Raw genomic sequence first — 19,929 nt, 5'->3', positions numbered from 1 at the left:
GGGATAAGAGAAGACCAGATCCAGTGTCTAGGCATGAAAGTGTGGGAGAAATATGCTTCCCCTGATCTGTCCGTGGGGGGTTATATTTCAGTCGAATATTCACTCTATTATTGCTTGGGCTCTTTAGAAGTCTTCAGAGCTTGCCCAGTGGAAACTGACCATCAAACAAGAACAGCTAGACGTATAATGGGAAGGAGCCTGTCAGAGCTGCCAGGACCTGGTATCTCTGGCCTTCCCTCTCCTCTCTCAAGCTCTAATGGATTACTGTAATGCCAATATTTGCTGTTAGATAATCTCTGTACAGCACTAAACTTGAGAGGGAACAGAATATCAAATAAGGATGACTTGACCCTAGACTGAGTCTTGCCATTTGTCCGTCCCTAGCAAGTGTGATATCGGCGCACCTCTCTGGGGATAGAAAAGAAGAATAAACCCCTGAGGGAGCACTCACCATGCACGTGTGTGATAGATACCTCACAAGACAAATGTGTTTCTGAAGTTGGATAATTGAATTCCTAAAAACGAATTCCAATAATCTAAGGCCAATTGCTGTCTGAAGAGACCCTCTGTGAGTGAATGCCATGGGGTTGTGGACCATTATCTATCTCTATCTCTCTCTCTCTCTCTCTCTCTCTCTCTCTCTCTCTCTCTCTCTCTCTCTCTCTCTCTCTTCACATGTTGAATTTGCCAACAGCAGGAGTTGTCATCCTTGTCACCAGGAGTATCCTCATAGGGGGCTTGCTGAACACCGAGCCTCATGGGAGATTTAATGTCATTGGCTTTAGGTACAGTGTGCACCCTGTGCTTTGCTTCAGTCACGAAAATGAAATGCTGGCCTAAACTGCACCTCCTCGTTGCCTGTATTTCTAGGGCAGAGTGTGTTCTGTCGAAATGTATTTAAGACAACAGGGGCCAGAGAGCATCCCCTGGCAAGTGGTAAAGAGTCGCATGGCGGTCAGAAAACACAAAAACTTCGTGGACAGAAGTCTCACTGTATCCTGGCTGCAATGAAACGCACTTGTCTTTCGGTCTCCCATTACTACCCTACCTTCTCAAAGAGATTTGAGACTTACCATAAACACACAAATGCAATAAAAATCTAAGCACCGTTGACATGAAAATAAAAGGTTACAATGCAATCAATGACGTGAAAAAAAGTAAAATATCATGATTGAAAAAAATCATAGAAAATACATTAGTTGAGCACAAACCCACTTCTGAGCTTCCTGGAAACCAAAGCCACAGAGTAAGAAGGGGCTGTGTCCCCTTCGTGCCTGTTAAAGCAAAGTGTCAGATCTCCAGAGCAGAAGCAAGGACGAATCAGGGCAGCTCTTTGTGCTGGCATCAGGACCTTCTGGCACCAACTGGAAAGCAGACGGAAACTCGGGCGGCTGATGTAGAAATGTTCTTAAATATAAAAAATATTTAGGAATGTGATATGTCAATAAGTCCTTTAATCAGATTATTCTCAGACTTGGCTTGATACCCCAGAGCTGAAAGAAAGACAGAGTAGTACTTTTGTAGGTGATGTGGGCGGGTCTTTCCATCATGAACTGAAGAAACTTTTAGAGTGCTTTCACATATATGTCTTTCTGATTCTTACCCACTCCCTAAAGGCAGTGCCCGTGTCTGCCTGTGGGAAGACTGAGACTTGGAAGCATTTGTTGACTTCTTTAACAAGTAATAACTACTCCGCAGTGAGTGTGACAGGTGAAGAGGTTGGAAGCACGTCAGGAGTTAAGAAAAGGAACATCAGGAGTCAAGAAAAGGAACATCAGGAGTTAAGAAGAGGAGCGTCCACCCATTTATTTATTCCTTCATGCAATTATTTTTTTCTTAAAGGTACCCCACATGTCTGATGCCCATTAAGTGGCTTTGAAAATACATGACTGAAGGATATCCTTTCCAGAGATTACTTAATGACCCTTGAGATGATTGGTCTTAATTGTGACTTTGATTAGATTTAGATGTACTTAGGAGATGGGTGAGGCACACATCTAGATATGGCTGTGAGAGGCTTCCAGAGATAATTAACTGAGAAAGAAGGACCTACCTTAAATGTGGGTGACCCCTTTCCAACTCCACATTTCTTTTACTTCTTGGCCACCAAGATGGGAGCTGTCCTGTTCCCATGTTACACCTGCATGGATGGGATAGACTGGGCCCCCTGAAAGTGCAAGCTGTAGGCTAAATCCTCCCCTGTGCCGTTTCTGTAAAATATTTTGGTCACAGCAATGATAAAGCTAGCTAACACAGACCTCTGACAAACAGTCCCATGCAACAAGACTCATAATTTAATAATTTCTACTCAAAGTCCTTTACTACGAAAATTACTTTTATGGATCTGATTTCTTGTCTGTTAATGCCCTAGTCATTGAAATTGATCAAAGCACACCATTGATTTCACACAACTCTGAAAATGTAGATGTTTTATGACATAAGGGCATCTACCTTTCTCTGAATTACGCATATCACTGAAAAAAGTCACCCACTTGCCCAAGCAATAAGCCATTTCAGTAGCATGACTACAGATCTTTGCAGCTCAGACACACTTCAGTCTCCACTGCAATGTCTCACTGGTGCTCTGATTTGAGGAAGCTCGTCTTTTGCAAAGAAAAATACTTTAAAACTTGGCAGACAGAGAAAATTAACTACTATTAGAGTATAGTTTTCCCATGTGATGATGACTCAGATACTTCAAAGAGAAGGAAGTATTCTATCTCTCTGGCATAACATACCTACTGTTATTAACTTTTCACAGGATAGCTTTGGGCACCAGTATTCTAGAGTGTCATAGCAACAAACCTGAAGGTTCAAAATGCCTAGAATCATCAAGATGCAGGTGATGTCTCTTCGGAAAAAAGTGAAACTGCAGGCACCTGGCTTCTTTCGCTTGGCGATGCTGCTGCTTTTATGTTATAAAAAGGGCAGGGTTACTTAGGTGTGTTCAGTGTTCACAGGGAATAGTTCCTTAGCTGCAGAATTTTTATGTGTATGGATGTATCAGACTCATGTCAATTTTTTCTGGTTATTACACACAGGCAATTGTTAGTGATGGGGAAAGGGAATGAACCAAGTAATATGTTAATTAAACACTTACGTGAACTCACCTTCACCAGCAGATTTTCCATGACAGACTGGGGACAGTGTTCTGTAGCCATGGGGCAAAAAGCAGCAGATAGGCTGCTGTAGACGAAGGTGTCTCCAAAGCTGTGTTCTATCACTTTATTACCTACACTCAAATACAGATGTGAATGTTATCTGTGCATTGTCACTTGAGAAAGTTTGCTGTGACTTACAATAGCCATTCAGCCTATTTTGCTAAACAACAAAAACCAGCAATTGCATTTGATTATAAGTGAAAGCTCTCTGGAAATAAATGTTTGTTTTCAGCCCTCTCACATCCAAACACATATACTACAGAGCTGTGTGTGTGTGTGTGTGTGTGTGTGTGTGTGTGTGTGTGTGTGTGTGTGTTCATACTGGTGAGTGCACACACACTTCATGTGTGACGTGACCAGCCATTCTGCAGCAGACACCATGACACATCTCTCTGTTCTCTAATTCCAAACCCACTGAGGTAGAACCGTGCTTTCCAGAGAGCAGGGTGGTACAGGCAGACCTGGAGTTAAGCTCTGCATTCTCTGAGTCCCTGGCTCTGCCCTGCTCTCCAGGCTCCCAGTGTTTTGGGGGCATGCATCTATGACCCTGACTTGCAGGAGAGAAAAATCCATGGAGTCACAAAGCAGACATGGGAGTCCCTGGATTGTTTGACTGTGGGCCTTTCTGAAACAGGATGTTTGTGAGGGTGAGTGTGCTACAGAAGTCACTATGTTTGTGAGGGTGAGTGTGCTACAGAAGCCACTGGTTCTTTCACAAGTAAAACACACTCTGCAAAGACCAGCTTGGCTCATTTCTAAAAATTCATTTAACATTTTATTTCTTTAGCTGCTGGTGACATGGAAGGAGTGTCCATGTTGGTCTTTCATTTCCATTCTTCCTTTCTACTTTTTTTTTTTCTTGATGAGAGTCTGTGCTATATACAGAAATGCAGGTGTCAGCATCTCTCAGGACAGACAGACCACCTCCATCCCATTCACAACTGGGACACTGGACTCCACAGAATCATATTCTAGATCTAGAGGTTTTTGTCTCTCATTGCCCAGCTGTTAATCCCTTAGTGGCTAAATTTAAGCTTGGCCACATGAGGGCCTAGCTCTCAATCCCTTAATCCTGATGCCACATAGCATTTCTAAGAAACACAGTCCAGAGTGCACCAGCAAGTGTCAAAGGCTATCTCAACAGCAGGGCAGCCTGGGTCTACATGGATGTTGAAGATCCATGCTGTCTGCCAGCTAGGATCCTTCGATGATACAGCCTTCTCACCTATGGGCAATGCTCTCTGGTATTAGCCTCCAAGGGATGTGGTAGACACCATGTCTAAAGCAGACATGTCTCCCCTGTAGTACCCTGACAAGGGATTGGAACATCCCCAAAGTGCAAACAGTTGACCAGAAGGTCTTGTTGTTAAATATGTATAAGCTCTAAGCCGGGACTCCCAACCAGTGCACCCTAGTATAATTATGAATGCAGCTCAACACAAAATTATAAACTCACTTAAATGTTATTAGATTATCTGTGATTTTCACTTTATAACTTAATTGTGTAGTTTTGAAGCATGAACTTCATGCTTTTATAGATGACAAAATCATGTCCCAGTGTCACTCAGAATAAATGTTTGTATTCTTTTGCAAACCATGTGGTGGGCTGAGTTAGACACCCCTGAATTTAATATGTTGCCCCAGATAATCCTTCCCCACACAGTGTGGTCCAGGGAAGACAAAAGGCTGGACAACTCTGCTGTATGCAGTAGCCAAGCCTGGACACTCTGAGAGTGCCTCTTGTCTATATGGTGAACAGCGTAGGAAAAGACGGGCTTAAGAATGACATCAATGTTTAATATAGAGAGTTTAAAAATCCAAAGTCCACACAAAGCTGGCCAACAGGAAGCCTTTGCTTCTATCTGGCTTCTTCTCTCCCCCACATCACACTCTTGCAAATTTATCTGGGGAGTATGTCTGTTCCGATTAAACACGTGATGTTCCCCCACTGGATTAGTGAGCCCCAGAAGGTCTGGGTAGATTGCCCTAGCTTATTGCCTACCACATGGTGAGTGTCCAGTAAATATTGGTGAGTTGATGGAAATCATTCATGTGATAGAAAGTGGTGCAGAAATAAAAAGTTATCCCAGGAGGTCTTAAAGGGGGGACGATCCGTTGTTAAAAACTTTCTTAAATACCACTGTGAGTTTCCAGGCTGTCCTTATGATGGGTAGCCTGAAGATCTGAGGAGTGTTAGGCCTGTGTTTTCCTGGCAGACAGCGGTGGGCTTAGTTTACACGGATACAAACTCAAGCCTGGATGGAACATCTACCCTGTTGGGATCACAGCATCTGGGAGCTAGACTCACGAGGGCTCTGCATTTCTTTCCACGCAGATTGTGGAAGGCAAGCTGTGGTTCCAGCTGGACTGTGGCAGTGGCCCTGGGATCCTAGGCATCTCCAGCCGTGCTGTCAACGACGGGAGCTGGCACTCAGTCTTCCTGGAGCTCAATCGCAATTTCACCAGCCTGGCCCTGGATGACAGCTATGTGGAGCGGCGCAGGGCGCCCCTGTACTTCCAGACGCTAAGCACCGACAGTGCCATCTTCTTTGGTGCCCTGGTGCAGGCGGATAACATCCGCAGTCTGACGGACACGCGAGTCACACAGGTCCTCGGTGGCTTCCAGGGTTGCCTGGACTCCGTGGTGCTTAATCACAACGAGCTGCCCCTCCAAAACAAGCGCAGCAGCTTCGCCGAGGTCGTGGGTCTGACAGAGTTGAAACTGGGCTGTGTGCTCTACCCGGATGCATGCCAACGCAGCCCCTGTCTGCACGGGGGCAGCTGCAGCGGCTTGCCCTCTGGCGGTGAGTGCACCTGTGTGCAGGCGCTTAGGGGAGGGGAGGGCATGCACCTGTGGGAGGCTCACCCTCACAACCAGCACCTCCCACCTTCCCCAGGATCCTCCTGGAGAGGATGCTCATCTGCTTCTGAATCCTCTGTGCTGCAGAAGCTTGGCAGTAGCAGGGTATACAAGTTAGGTATGCAGTAACTGGATGCCAGACTGTAGATGCCACCACCTCTTCCCTGCACAGCCCACACCCCTGGAGACTTCAGCTCCCTGTAAGGTGTGAGTGACTTTAGAAGCCACCTGCTGTCACTGCAGAAGGCTGCCTGGTGTCACTGCACTGACTGAGCTGCCAGTCAGGCTTGGATATAACTTTACCAGCAACTAAAGCGGGCAGGGGAGTGAACCTGCCTCGCTGGGACGAGAATCAAGAGTTAACAGTTATGGAGCATGCTTTTGAGATGTATCTTGAAAACAGCTCTGCTCTGAACTCTACAAAGACACAAGGAGTCAAAGCAAAGGAGAGGGAGCTGGGGGATACCCCAATCAGTCAGTGCTTGACTTGCAACTGTGAAAATCTGAGTTTTATCACTAGGAGCCATGTATCAAAAGGTAGCCACAGTGCTGTGCACCTGAAACCCCAGCACCAGGAAGGTGGAGACAGGCGAGCCCTGGGGCTTGATAGCCCGCCAGTCTAGCCTACGTGGTGGATTCCAGGCTGGAGAAGACCCTGTCTCCAAAACAGAAAAGATGGGAAGTGTCTGAAAAAAAAATAACTCCTAGTGACGTCCTCTAGCCTTTATACCCTCTTAATTGCACATGAACATGCACGCGCGCGCGCGCGCGCGCACGCACACACACACACACACACACACACACACACACACACACACACGGAGATGAAAATATACAGAGAATCTCAGGAGGGGAGCCAGTCAGGGGTGGGCACAATGGTCTTCTCTAGTCACATCTTCCCCAGGTATATCCTCAAGGGGAAAGGGGGAAGAGCAGGAAAGAGATGGGAGGTAAAGGGAGGAAATGAAGGGGCAAAGAGGGGACACAGAGCCACAGAGCATCTCTGTAGTTGTTGAAGGCCCAGGACCTGAGATCTAAGAATCTGCTGCTCCACCGAGATGCAGGGTCTTTGTCGTGGTCCACAAGGTCAGGCTTCCTTCTGGCTGGGCCTTGCCACCTCTCAGCAGCCCCAGCTGGTCCCCTCCAGCCCTTTGCAGAGCTACTCAGCAGCCATCTGAGTAGCAGATTTAAACATTCTTCACAATCATGTGAGACTGCTCGGCATTGGCATCTATGTTTCGTGCAGACTGGCTCTGAATTTAGAGTCCATTTTATTATTAGAATGTTCTAAACTGTCCATGGAACGATGTGGTGCAGGAACACAGACAGCAAAGCTGTTCAGACTCAGACATGTCACTGTCACAACGAGGGCCCCGTGCCCTGGGGGGACTTTCTACAGTCTCAATTTAAGAAATCTATTTGCTGTTTTTACTGTCTCAGCAGTCTATGTAAATAGAGGGTGGTTATGGCTCCATAATTCCCGAATGATGGGCAGTGCATCTCCACTAGCTGCTCTGTAAACCAGCCCCTTATGACAAATCATGGCCAGTTTTTCATGAGGCAAAAAAACCCTACCAGTGTGAGCCACTGACAATTTATGAAAGGGATATATAATTAAATTGGGTTGAAATGGAACACCACACCATGTCAAATCCTGGGTACGCAGCCACAAATTGTAATATACTTGAACCATGTCAGGACATTGTTTTTCCTGGCAAAGCCATGGTCTTCCATAGAGGGTTATCTTTAAAATAATAATAGTCACTGAACAAAGGGGAATTTGGCTCAGTAGGGTACATTTTTAACTGCCACAAAATCCTTTAGCTAAGTACTCAGAGCAGGTATGTTATATAACTAAATGGCTCTTGGGCTCCACTGAGAAACACCAGGGTTTTTTTTCTGTTTTATTGTTTTGTTTCATTGAAACAGGGTCTCCTATATCCTAGGACAGCTTCAAATTTAATGTGCAACCAAGGATGGTCTTAAATTTTTTACCTTCCTGCCTCTGCCTTGCAAGCACTGGGATTCCAGGCATGCATCATCACCACCCTCAGTGTCCATGGCATTGGGGATCAAACCAGGGTCTCATGCATTCCACCAGCTGAACTGCACACCGACTCTTTCCTAAGGGTCAGACTTGCTGTATATGATGCAAACCATCTCTCTTTGCTCCCCCATGTTCTACTTTCTTCTATACTAGGGCCTTCTTCTTAAGTCTGGGCTCCTCAGCTCCTCTTCCTTCCAAGACGATGTAGTCTCCTGTAAGCTCCAGTCTTCTCGTTGCACCGAAGAGCATATGCTTTTCTAAAATGATCGTGTGTCTTCTCTCACATCCATCCACATCACTCCCCTGCCTCAATCACTCCACTACTCTGCTGGTGTGAGTAGGGACAGTCATCCCACAAGCCACTCCAAGCCTGGTTGAGAGAACCTGGCTCTGGAAGCATGACTCCAGGTGGCGCCACCAAATAAGAATGTCAGAGGTCCTCTTCCGATATGTGAGGAGGGGCCTGCTGGCCTCCCGGCTGTAAAGATGAGGTCTTGACCTCAAAGAAGAGGCTCTATTTTCTTCCCTCCATTTTCTATTAATATCACAGGCATTTTAAAAAGATTTTTCAAAAGATTTTTTTGTTTTATTTTATGTGTATGGGTGGTTTGGCTACGTGGATGCCTTGTACCATGTGAATGCCTGGTGCCTAAGGAGGCCAGAAGAGGGCATCAGACCCCCTGGAACCAGAGTTGCAGGCAGTTGTTAGTTGACATGTGAATAGTGGGAATAGAACTTGGGTTCTATTAACCACTGGGCCACCTCTTCAGCACCTATCATGGACATTTTTGTCATGTCCTTGTTTTTCCTACCTGAAAAATCCCTTTTGCCGAATTAGGAGGGTGAGTTACTATTGGTGAAATTATTAAGGCCATGAAATTATTAATTCCACGTAGTTAAAAGGGAGGTTTATTTTGTGGTGTAACTTACAAGTAAAGGGATAGTTTACATACAGGGTCCAGGAGAGGTGACCTGCAGTCCAGTGGTGTTCTCTGGAGAACTCTGCTCCGTCTACCTCCAGTGTCCAGGGTCCAGGAACCAAGAGAGCCAGCGCATCCGGATCTCAGGTCTTCAGGGTCCTCTCTCGGCCCCGCCTTGTAGGCAAGACAGTTACCAAAGCCTCAATGGGGGTTGGAACTTCCAGATCAAAGCTGGAATGGCTACCCACTACAGGTTACAAGAAAGGAATGAGCCAAAAATAAGGCCTCTACTTCCTATTTATGGAATCATTAAATTAATCATAAAGTCACTTACAAGAAATGCCTTCTTTAAAGCACAGTGAAATGAAGTATAGCCACACCCTCATGAACTCCTTCTGGCTGCCAGAGAGGTCTAACCACACAGCCGTGGTCTTGGGCTCCCAGATCAAAAGCTAGGATGCATGCAGTGTTTGAATTAAGGAAGTAGACTGAGATCCTTAGAGGTAAGCCCTGCACGTGACAATCTGATGGCAGAGTTCACTGGAACATCAGTCTGGGTTTTTGTTTTTGTTTTTGTTTTAACTCTCTCCTATGGATTACTATAAAATACCAGGATATGATTTACTATCACCATCCCCTTGATCACAGAACAATACTGGAGGACTGGGTCTCCTGGTAACAGACTCCATTCTCAAACTATGGCACATTGTTCCAGAACATTAATAATCTATAAAGTCAACCCACAGCAAGAAACATTTCCTTTCAGGATTCCTCCCAACTACCCCAAACCCAACCAAAGCTTTGGCACAAGGACCAAAGGGTTGCATCTACTAGCCTGGAATGGTATAGTCAGCAGCTCTGACCAGCCTTATAATTCTTCCTGCCCGAGAAGCAACCCTCAGCAACCCAGGGGAGTCAAAGCACAGAGTGCGAGCTTGTGACGTGACTCTGTAAATCAACCACAGAAAGAAGGCTGCCCCTTTGTAATGTCTTAAAACTCTCTATATACATATATATATGTTTATGTGTGTATATATATAAAAATCACAACATGACCTGGAAACAGCAACCACCATGGAAAAGAACTGGCTGACTGGCTGGAGCCTGTTCTGACCCTTAGATTTTCAGACCCATTGGGTGGGGCACAGACCAGAGAGCACCCACATTCTGAATAAGATGTGCTCAATTCTCCATGCCTCGTCATGCTCAACTCAAGACAATTAAGGGGAGATGCAGCAGAAGCTAAGCTGTAATTTAGTGAAGAAATGCATCAAGCCTGTGTCACCAGGCCAGAGGCAACCACTCAGACAGCTTTGCATGAAACTGGACGCCTAAATCCTGAAAGGAAGCATGGGCAAATTTTCAGCGGTCGGAGATACTGGTTTGAGTGTACACAGTACTGGAATATTGCTTACCTTGCAAATGCTTATACACTAAGACATCTGATTTTTCAATACTCTTGGAACACTCTTCCCTTCTACTACCTGCTCCCATTTTACAGATTAAATAGGCCAGCAAAGTTAAATAAGAAGTCTAGCATCACATACATGGGCAAGTGTGAGGCCAGAATTTTACTCCTTGCTCTACTCAAGTGTGTCCCAGGACAAGCTACACCATCACGGAGGATGCTAGAAAGATGCAAGTCAGATCCTACCTGAACCTGCTGATTCAGTCTGTACCTCAACAAGCCCTCTAGACAATGTTCTGATTTTACCTTCGGGTTCCCAGGCGCCCTGGAGTCTGGGGGATCTTCTAGCTCTTGTTTCCTACTGTGTTATAGATAGTGGTTCTCCAACTCTGAGACGCATCAGATCACTCAAGAAACTTGGTAAAATGAAGTCTTGCTATTGAAGAGTCTCTTGATTGTTCATTTCAAAGGAAATACATTTGCTTGTCTCTGTCCTTCATTACCCACATTAGAAGAACCCTCTGCTGGGTAACCAAATTATACTTGCAAATTCTTGAATGTTTTGCTGAGAGAAATTCAAGGGCAGTGGGGAGGAGACACAAACCTTAAATATCAGAATCTACAGGAATTCACGCATCTCTGTTTTAACAAGACAGGTTCTGTGCACATTCAAGTTTGAGAACCAGTTTTAACAAGACAGGTTCTGTGCACATTCAAGTTTGAGAACCACTGACACTAGAGGATCCTGAGAGTTCTATATCTACAGGAATGTAGTCTGTGGGTGCCAGGAGATGTAAACAGACACAGGACAATGAAAGGAGTTGAAAGTCAGATGAATAGACCTGCAGTATCACTCTCTTGTCAGCAAAATCAGGTTACTCTGAGATCTTCAAAGACCAAAACAGTATTATCTGTCCCACTCATGCTCAGCAACCTTGAATATTCTGCCTATCAAGTTGCATGATGGGCTCTTAGATGATTCGAAAAGATGGACACAGACGTGTCCTTGGCAACAAAGCCCCTTTGCTACCTTGGATCCTGTTTTGTGGAGTGTTTAGTTCCCCTTCCTGTAAGAGTCAGGAAGTTCAATCTGTCAGACGTTATCAAGTAGCTTCAGTGTGCTGACCCATGGTAAGTCCTAAGTCCCGCCGCTGTTTGTGTAACCAGCAGGTGCCACATGAGTAGCTTGCTTCCCCTCCTGTCCCACATGTATTCCACTATTGGCTCACTGAGCAGAGGCACAAGAAGGGAGAGTCTGTCTGCTGTGTGCATACAGTGGAGATCACCTGAATGAATTCTGCAGCTTATGGAAAATGTTTTTCTTTTTTGTGTGACTTTCTCCTAAATAACAAGTTGGTCAATTTTTGATGTTCTTTTAGACAGCATTAGTAACAGCTAAGTTCAAAAGATCTGAGTCATGTGAAGACACAAAAGAATATTCCAGAAGATGAGATTCAACTATATTCCTCATGTTGTGGGCACATAAAGGCTGTCATATCCTCAAGGAAACTATTCAAGGTCTGGCTTAACACACAGTACCTGAAATGTGGGCCACCTGTCCTGAGAACAGCACAGTACTCTCCAGAAGTTTTCATTTGACGAGTTCCTAAAACACCTTGCTTGCAAAAAAGAAAAAAAGTCAAATTCACAATGATGAAGGTCGAAATCAGCAACTTGACCATCTCACCCGTGATTAGCATCTCAACCCCCCCCTCTCTCTATCTCACACACACACACACACACACACACACACACACACACACACACACACACACACACATCTCCCGCATTTATTGAGGTTTCAGAGACTAGGGGTCTCAGTACTTAGCCTAAAATTCATATTGAAAATCTTTTCTGGCTTCAGTTTGTAGGAGAGAGACAGAGAGAGACAGAGATGAGTCAGAAAGAGACACACAGAAAGAGTGGGTATACTTGGGTGCATGTACATGCTCGTGAGTGTGCATGCAAGTGGAAGCCAGAGGCCACCTCCACTGAAGTTCCTCGGAACATGGATGGCTCACCTGATTTCTCTCTGAAATCACGTCTCTCTAGCCTGAAATTCAATAACATGGCTAGGTTAATCAGCCAGTGAGCCCCAGGGATCCGCCTGTGTCTGCTTCCCTCTGGGATGCTGGGATTACAAGAAATCCAATATGCACCACCATATTGGATTTCTTCAAGTGGTGCAGGGGCTTGGATCAAACTCAAGTCCTCACGTTTGTGAGACAAACCCTTGACTGACAAACGTATCTCCTCGGCCTGCAGTTATTGGGTTTACAAGCGACAGGGAGGTGAGATTGACTTCAGAGTCTACAGTAATTACAACACAACACTCAAGCACCTGGTACCTGTGTCCTGCATTGACTTCTAGAATACAGAACCTTGTTCTCTCTGGCAGAGAATTCATGAATATGGTTGTTGAGAAAAAGCAAGGGGGTTCTTTGAAGTCAAGCATCTTGGACATGGCCACATGCAAATGATGGGCAACAGCCAGGACTCAGCCTTGGACCCAGGTCCTCACCACATCCAAGTAGTTTCCCAAGTCATGATCATGCTGTAATTCAGCCAGCATGGCAGCAGATGAAACTCTAGGTCTTGGGTACTTTGCATGTGTCTGTCAATATTTCCACCTCAATGCTGTAGGCATTGTTTTCTTATCAAGACTGTGGACTCAAAGAATGATGTTCATCTGCCCTGATGAGCAGAGAAGAAGGTTGAGGCCATTGCCTGGGTGAACTGGGTTGAAGAACAAGTAGGCAAGGGGATAAGACAGGAAGTGTCTTGATCATTTGCCTACACCACCCAAATCTGCTCTCTAATTGCCTGTTCCAATTCTATTTTTGTGTTTAATAGGTTTGGGGATGTTCTTCTTTGAGTAAGGGGAGGAGAAGCACTTTAAGTTTGTCTGGGTACAGGTTTCAAAACCATCTGCATAGGCTATAAGTAGGAGTGTAAACAGGAACACAGATTTGGAGGCAAGACTTAAAAATATACTTCCCATGTTGCCAAGATTTGAAGGAAAAGAAGCTGTGGCTTTTTTTGTACACATATTTCAATGCTAGTAAGGCCATTTCCTTCTTCCAAGCTGAGAAGTGTGCTCAGTCCATCTGCTCACTGACTTCCATAGCCACGAGAGAACCGTCTTACCTAAGTGCCTGTTTTCTCATTTGTAAAGAAGCCATGATAATTGCTACCAGTTAAATAATACAATCCATGCGGTTGTTATAAGAAGAAAAAAAAAGTTACAGAAAGCACTTAGAATTTTTCCTAGTCATATGAAAAGCTGTTATTCTGGTTAGTGGTTTTGTAACTTCTCTCCTACCTCCCCCAAAATTAATTCTTATTTAGACTTTGGGAAATTATACAATGAATGATTTTTTTCTTTTATATTCGTGACAGTGTTAGATAATTTTGTGATCATTTGATTTTCTAGATATCTCTATGAATTTGTGTGTGTGTGTGTGCATGCATAGGTATGTGTATGCATGTAGATGTATTAATATGTGTAGATATAGTTGTGCATGTTTAAGTGTGTACATGTGTGCAACTATATGTGAATGTATATAGTGTTGGTATGTGTATACGTAGGTATGCATATGTGTGTTAGTGTGTATGTATATGTGTGTGTTGGAGTGTATGTGTATGTTTGCATATGTGTACATACTTGTGTGTGTGTGTGTGTGTGTGTGTGTGTGTGTGTGTGTGTTATAACAACATAGGGAATTCTTGGAAGAACAGAAACATACGTGACCTTGTTCATCGAGTGATTATTTGGCTCCCAGAAGGAGTGTCTGTTCTTGTCTGTCTTACTGTTTCTCTTTTGCCCCCAGGAGAACTATGTGAAATTATCACAAGCTACTCCCTCTTACTCTTGGCAAGTTATTAGTCTCACTCAATAATTTCTAGACTCTATACAGTATTATGGAACATTCTTGGGAAGCCTGGATTTAAGTTTAGACTCAGTCACTTCCTAGTCCTATGTGTTAGAACAACCTCATGACCTCTCCAATGTCCCATGGGGGACACTAGGGGACCATTCTAGGATTATTGTGCTGTTCCCTTTGAGGATCACTGTGATTCTCTGTTGAGTGGCTGGAAGTGATGTTTAAGTCACTGGATCACTTGGGATTATTATGGCAGACTTACTGATATAAAAATTGTTAATGAAAGGTTCTGTGGCAGAATAATGAGATAATAACATCATGGTAGTAACAGGTTAATTTTGATAATCAAGCCTTTCAAAGGGGATGAATAATAGCTGTCATTATTTATTAAAAATCTCATTTGAGTATTTTAACCCATCATTTCCCCTCTCGTTGTATATGATAAACTTCCTCCAAAAGTAAACATTTAAAAGCAGATTTGTTCCCAGAACCCTCTTGTCTGGTGGGTCTGATCACAATGCAGAGCTTGGACACTCTGCTGCTCCTCCTGATGACAGAGAAATGCTCAGTGAGTTGTAGTTACGGTGACGTGTGGTATTAGAAACAGGCCAAGACCACACTGACCAGGCCTGAGTTTAAGTCTGTCCAGCTTTGTGAGCATCAGGAAGTGCTGGCTCCTCTAGGACTAGGTTTCCCGGGCTGTGAACGTCTTTTCTGACCTCGTATCCCGGTGCTTTTCATAGTTTCTTTTCTACAAATGTTCTGGTAACACTCCCTGCTTTGTAGTGCTGGCTGATGTCTGTGGTTATCCTGTTTCTAATTGATCTACCGGGATTGATAACTGGCCTGCCAAACCCCCACCACTAAGAACCAGCACCGATACCCCTCCAGCTACCACACAGTTGATCTGTCTTTAGAGGGAGGGGGTCAGTCAAACTGACTGCTTACATCAAGTAGATGTTCTACAGAAAACCATGAAGGACTTTTGTAATCTGGAAGATAATGTGTTAGTACTCCAGAGAAGCACAATCAACAGGAAGACCTCTATCATGCTCTCTCTCTCTCTCTCTCTCTCTCTCTCTCTCTCTCTCTCTCTCTCTCTCTGTCTTGGTCTATCTGTCTGTCTGCCTGTCTCTCTCACTCTCTCTCTCTCTCTCTCTCTCTCTCTCTCTCTCTCTCTCTCTCTCTCACACACACACACACACACACACACACACACACACACACACATGCATATTCACACACATACACAGAAAGGGTAGGAAAGAGATTTGATTTTATGGCATTCTCTAATGTGATTTGGGACTAGCAAGTCTAGGGCAGGCTAGTGACTGGAAATCCATCTAAGAGCTGCTTTTACAGCACTGAAATAATAATCCAGTAAGCCAGTTGGCTGGAAATGGGCAAAATCTCTTTGGTGTTGATTATGAGACAAAAATTCTTCCTGGGCCCACACACATTATAGAGAGTACTGACTGGTTGTTAATGGTGATAAATCCGCAAATACCTAAATATCTAGACCAGTGTTTATGAGGCAGAGCACAGTAACCTAGCTGGCCTGAAACATGAAGTACCTATCATAGAGATCAAAAAAAAAAAAAAAAAAAAAAAGGAGAAACTATACAGGTAGAGAAACACCATGAATTATTATTAATATCCTTGGAAAGATAAGATGCTATCACCATAATACACAAATCTGGGGCTAAGGTTGTACATTAGCCAAAAGAAAAGGCCCAGGGAGGGTAGTAATGAGGGGTGGTAATGGGGGGGGAAGGGGGTGGAGCTGGAGACTTCAGTGACATTAAAAAAAGTTCTTGGAAGATGACAGTGTCGGTCAGTCTCAAAAACAATTCAAAATGAAACTGTCCGCAGAAGAGAAAATAAAGGAAATCACCAATAAAATGATGCAAAAAAATTACCAAAATTAAAGGATGAGAGTTTTAAGATTGCAAAGGCCAACTGTGGATCCAAGCACTGGCTAGAACAAGCCAATGTTAAATCACAGCATAGCTAAATGTCATGAAATTCCAAAAATATGACCTACCAAAATGTTGGAGACAAAAAAAAATAAAATAATAATAATGAAAAAAAATAACAGGCCTCTTCCAAGCTTCAGAGGCTTTGGATTTCCCAAAAACAGCAGGCAGAAGATTGCTTCAATGTCCTAATGTAATCTAACTTTCAATGAGTTCTAAGGCTTTTACTATAAAACTTCTCATAAAATTTGCCTCCTACAACCCCTTCCCCTGGGAAGCAATTACAGAATCTGCAAATGAAAGAGAGAATAAACCAGGTGATCCAGAAACTGAGCTTCAGCGCAGGTTTGCACAGGAGCTGCAGAGGTGAGCTGTTCAAGCAGGAGCCCCAGAAGCATCTCTGAGATCTCCTTAGTGTGTGGAAATACAAGCCACCATGTGCGGCTCAAATGGGGAGACCTACCTGGTGAAAAGTCTGGAGGTCAATTTAAATAAGTATTCAGAAAAAAAGCAATCGAAATGCAGGCCCATCTTTGATTTTTTTTTTAAGACAAAGATGCATGAAAATAAAAGTCACAGGTCACTAAGGGGCTTAGCTACAAATAGAATATTACAATTAATTACAATAATACAAATACTGTTTGTTTAATTAACATTAAAAGATTACAATATATTGAGAGGAAGGCCATCAGAAAACTGTCCATGTGTGGTGTGATTGATATTTTGAAATAAAAGATACGATGGAAAGCCAACAGAAAATGATTATGTTAAAAACAATAAATAAATAAATAAAAACAAAATATCAACATTCCACAGAAGAAAATATTAAAATATTAAAAGGGATGCCTGAATTGTCTCTAAGGCAGTATAAATTCTGTGATTGACAAAGCAGGACTCATAGAAGATCCCCCATTTACTAAATGCCGCCTAACGCTAGGGGCAACAACAATTTCTTTAAGAAAAAAATATCCATGGTAATGTCCCCTTCCACCCCGAGACACATGTAATAGTCTGAGGGTCTTCGTTCCTCTGGTAGTTAATGTTGTCCGTAGTGCAGACTTCAGTTTGTATTTTTACATGACAGGTTCATGAACAGAACATGAAAGCGATGCAGTGATGAAGCTCTGTGTTGGGGAGGTGAAGGGTTAGGGCTTGAGTTTTGGTTGCGTTGACTTGGCCTCACTTGGAGCTCAGGGCAGGAGGGAGCATGGCACCAACAGCCTCTCCCATCCCGAGCTGTCACATTTGCAGAAGGTGGTAGAGAAAGCACGGTCGCCTCACGCCCCACCCTGGTCTCTGCTCTTAGTGCCTCTGACAATCTCATTAGCATTCTTTAAAATGTGCAAAGTTAGGGGAATTTTTTGTGGATTAACCATGGAATCCAAACTGTACCCTGGTATTTTTATGGCAAATGAGTTCCACATAGCCAGTGTGCTGATCAACTTTGGAATTTGGGCTGTGCTCAAGATAAGGAGTTGGGAATACTTGTCACAGATGAGTCCAAGGACTCTGTACATCACTGTGGCATCCTCAGCTCATGAGGCCCTCTGTTTCCCCCAGGCTATCAGTGTTCCTGTCTCTCACAGTTCACTGGAAGAAACTGTGAATCAGAGATCACAGCCTGCTTCCCCAACCCTTGCCGGAATGGAGGATCCTGCGACCCCATAGGAAACACTTTCGTCTGCAGCTGTAAAATTGGCCTCACAGGTGTCACGTAAGTGAGACTCTTCAAGGACCTCTCTCCATACTGTTTCTTGTCCTAAGAAAACAGCCCAGCATATAGTTCATTAGAATAAAAGGCCACACTGCTGTCTTTCCCATACAGTACTCACAGGGGTTGGCTTAGTAGGAAAAGTGACTGCAGTACAAGAGTCCCTAGTACCCACATAAAAACCTGGGCATGGTGGCACAGGCTTGTAATCCTAGGGCTGGGATTTCATTAGCCAATCAGCCTATTCAAACTAGTGTGCTTAAGGTTCAGTGAGAGATGGGGGTCTCACAAAAGATCAAGATGGAAAGTGGTGGAGGAAGACATCAACATCAACCTCTGGTCTCCACAGGGCATGTGCACACCACAACCACACTGACAAGAAAATACAACACACATAAACAAACAAACAAACACACACACACACACACACACACACACACACACACACACACCACTAACTACATTTTTTTAAGTACTTACAGTGTCAGTAGGGACTCTAGGGTTATATCTGATCTGTATGTTTTACTTTTTCTTTTTGTCTTTTCAAGCTTATTCAATCCCCATGTATTCTATAATGTAGAAGACACTTCAAACGTGCTTCACACCACCTACACTTTCCAGTATAATTCTGAGACACACATAAAACTCACTTCCCAGAACCAGCTGGACTCTATAGTGTTTAATGACTATTCTGAGAAATTAATCCTTACCTTTCCTTTGAAAACTTTTCCTCCAGGAAATGAGTGAAATTTAAGTGTTAATCAGATGGAAAGGGAATGCTTTAATTTCTGAGTAAAAGGCCACTTCCGGGCATCCTTGATAGTTTCAAAGTATATCCGTGTACTCTCAGCGAGCGATAGTCTAATTACAGATCAGCCTGGCATGTTCATTAGAGCAAGTCTCTGAGGAGTCTACCAAGAAATACTTAGCTGACGTTGAATCGCTGGATGTAATTTAAAGTAATAAAGTTGCATTTATTTTTAAATACTCTGATTCTAACTAATTTCTGGCTGACCTGGCCCCAATCTCTTCAAATTGGGGATGTTCGAACTACATTTTAAAAGGTGGGTTACCAAAACTATAGGTGAATCAGACTTTTTCGATGAGCATATCAGAACAATCACTTAGGTGGAGAAGCATGGAGGGCAGACGTTCTTTCACGAACTTTCAGTGTTAAAGTAAGAAGGAGTCAGACTTAGAGGCTTGCCACATTGGACCAGAAAGAGAGGCCAGTGGCTAGGACAGCTCGCTGCTCTTCCAGAGGGCCTGAATTCAGTTCCCAGCACCCATGTTGGGTGGCTCACAACCACCTGTAATTCTAGCTCCAAGGGATCCAGTGCCCTCTTCTAGCCTGTGCAGACACCTGCACACACATGGTATTCAGACAGACAGACAGATAGACAGACAGACAGACAGACAGACACACACACACACACACACACACACACACACACACACACACACACACTAATTCTAAAAGCCTGCTTTGGAGGTATACTGCTGTGGTGGTACAAAAGGCCTAGAACTGCTCCAATGCTCTTTCTTGTCCATTTCTCTCACTTGGTGCAACCATCCATGCTTCCCTGCAGAAATACTGGTGAATTTGATTATGAGGTCCTATGTTGCACCCTTAGGGAAAGGGTGCAGAAGTGTTTTACATGATGTGAGAAATGCATACTATATGCTGTTTCTAAACTTGCACAGTTTTAAATTCTAAGGTGCGCCTGACCAGAGTATTGGAGAGGGTACGTCTCTACACTGTCTGTTTTCCTCTTTATGCTCCTCTCCTGCCAACTCGTCCCCCTCCAAATCCCATGAATACCTGAGAGGGCACACCTTGATGCAAGGAAATAGGCAAGGGCTTGGTGGACACAGAAATGCCCAAATTCATCCTTATGTGTATGTCCATGTGTACATACACAATGCACACACACAGATATGAACATGCACATATGAATATGA

General features: G+C 43.9%; 1 protein-coding gene across 9 annotated transcripts in view; it reads left to right on the top strand.

Annotated features, from left to right (window-relative positions):
* Fat3 (FAT atypical cadherin 3) overlaps positions 1-19,929 on the top strand; it is a 621,862-nt gene that overhangs the window by 589,240 nt on the left and 12,693 nt on the right. For all 9 annotated transcript variants that reach the window (XM_052753008.1, XM_052753043.1, XM_052753024.1 and 6 more), the window contains 2 exons: positions 5,497-5,965; positions 17,817-17,970. In XM_052753008.1, coding sequence (XP_052608968.1) covers positions 5,497-5,965; positions 17,817-17,970 — 623 coding nt within the window. The remainder of the gene's footprint in view (positions 1-5,496; positions 5,966-17,816; positions 17,971-19,929) is intronic.

Source organism: Peromyscus californicus, unplaced genomic scaffold (assembly GCF_007827085.1).
Source record: "Peromyscus californicus insignis strain IS unplaced genomic scaffold, ASM782708v3 Scaffold_11__1_contigs__length_118956290, whole genome shotgun sequence".
Lineage (NCBI taxonomy): Eukaryota > Metazoa > Chordata > Mammalia > Rodentia > Cricetidae > Peromyscus > Peromyscus californicus.
Note: the sequence above shows the minus strand (reverse complement) of the source record. Positions and strands in the feature narration are given on the sequence as shown.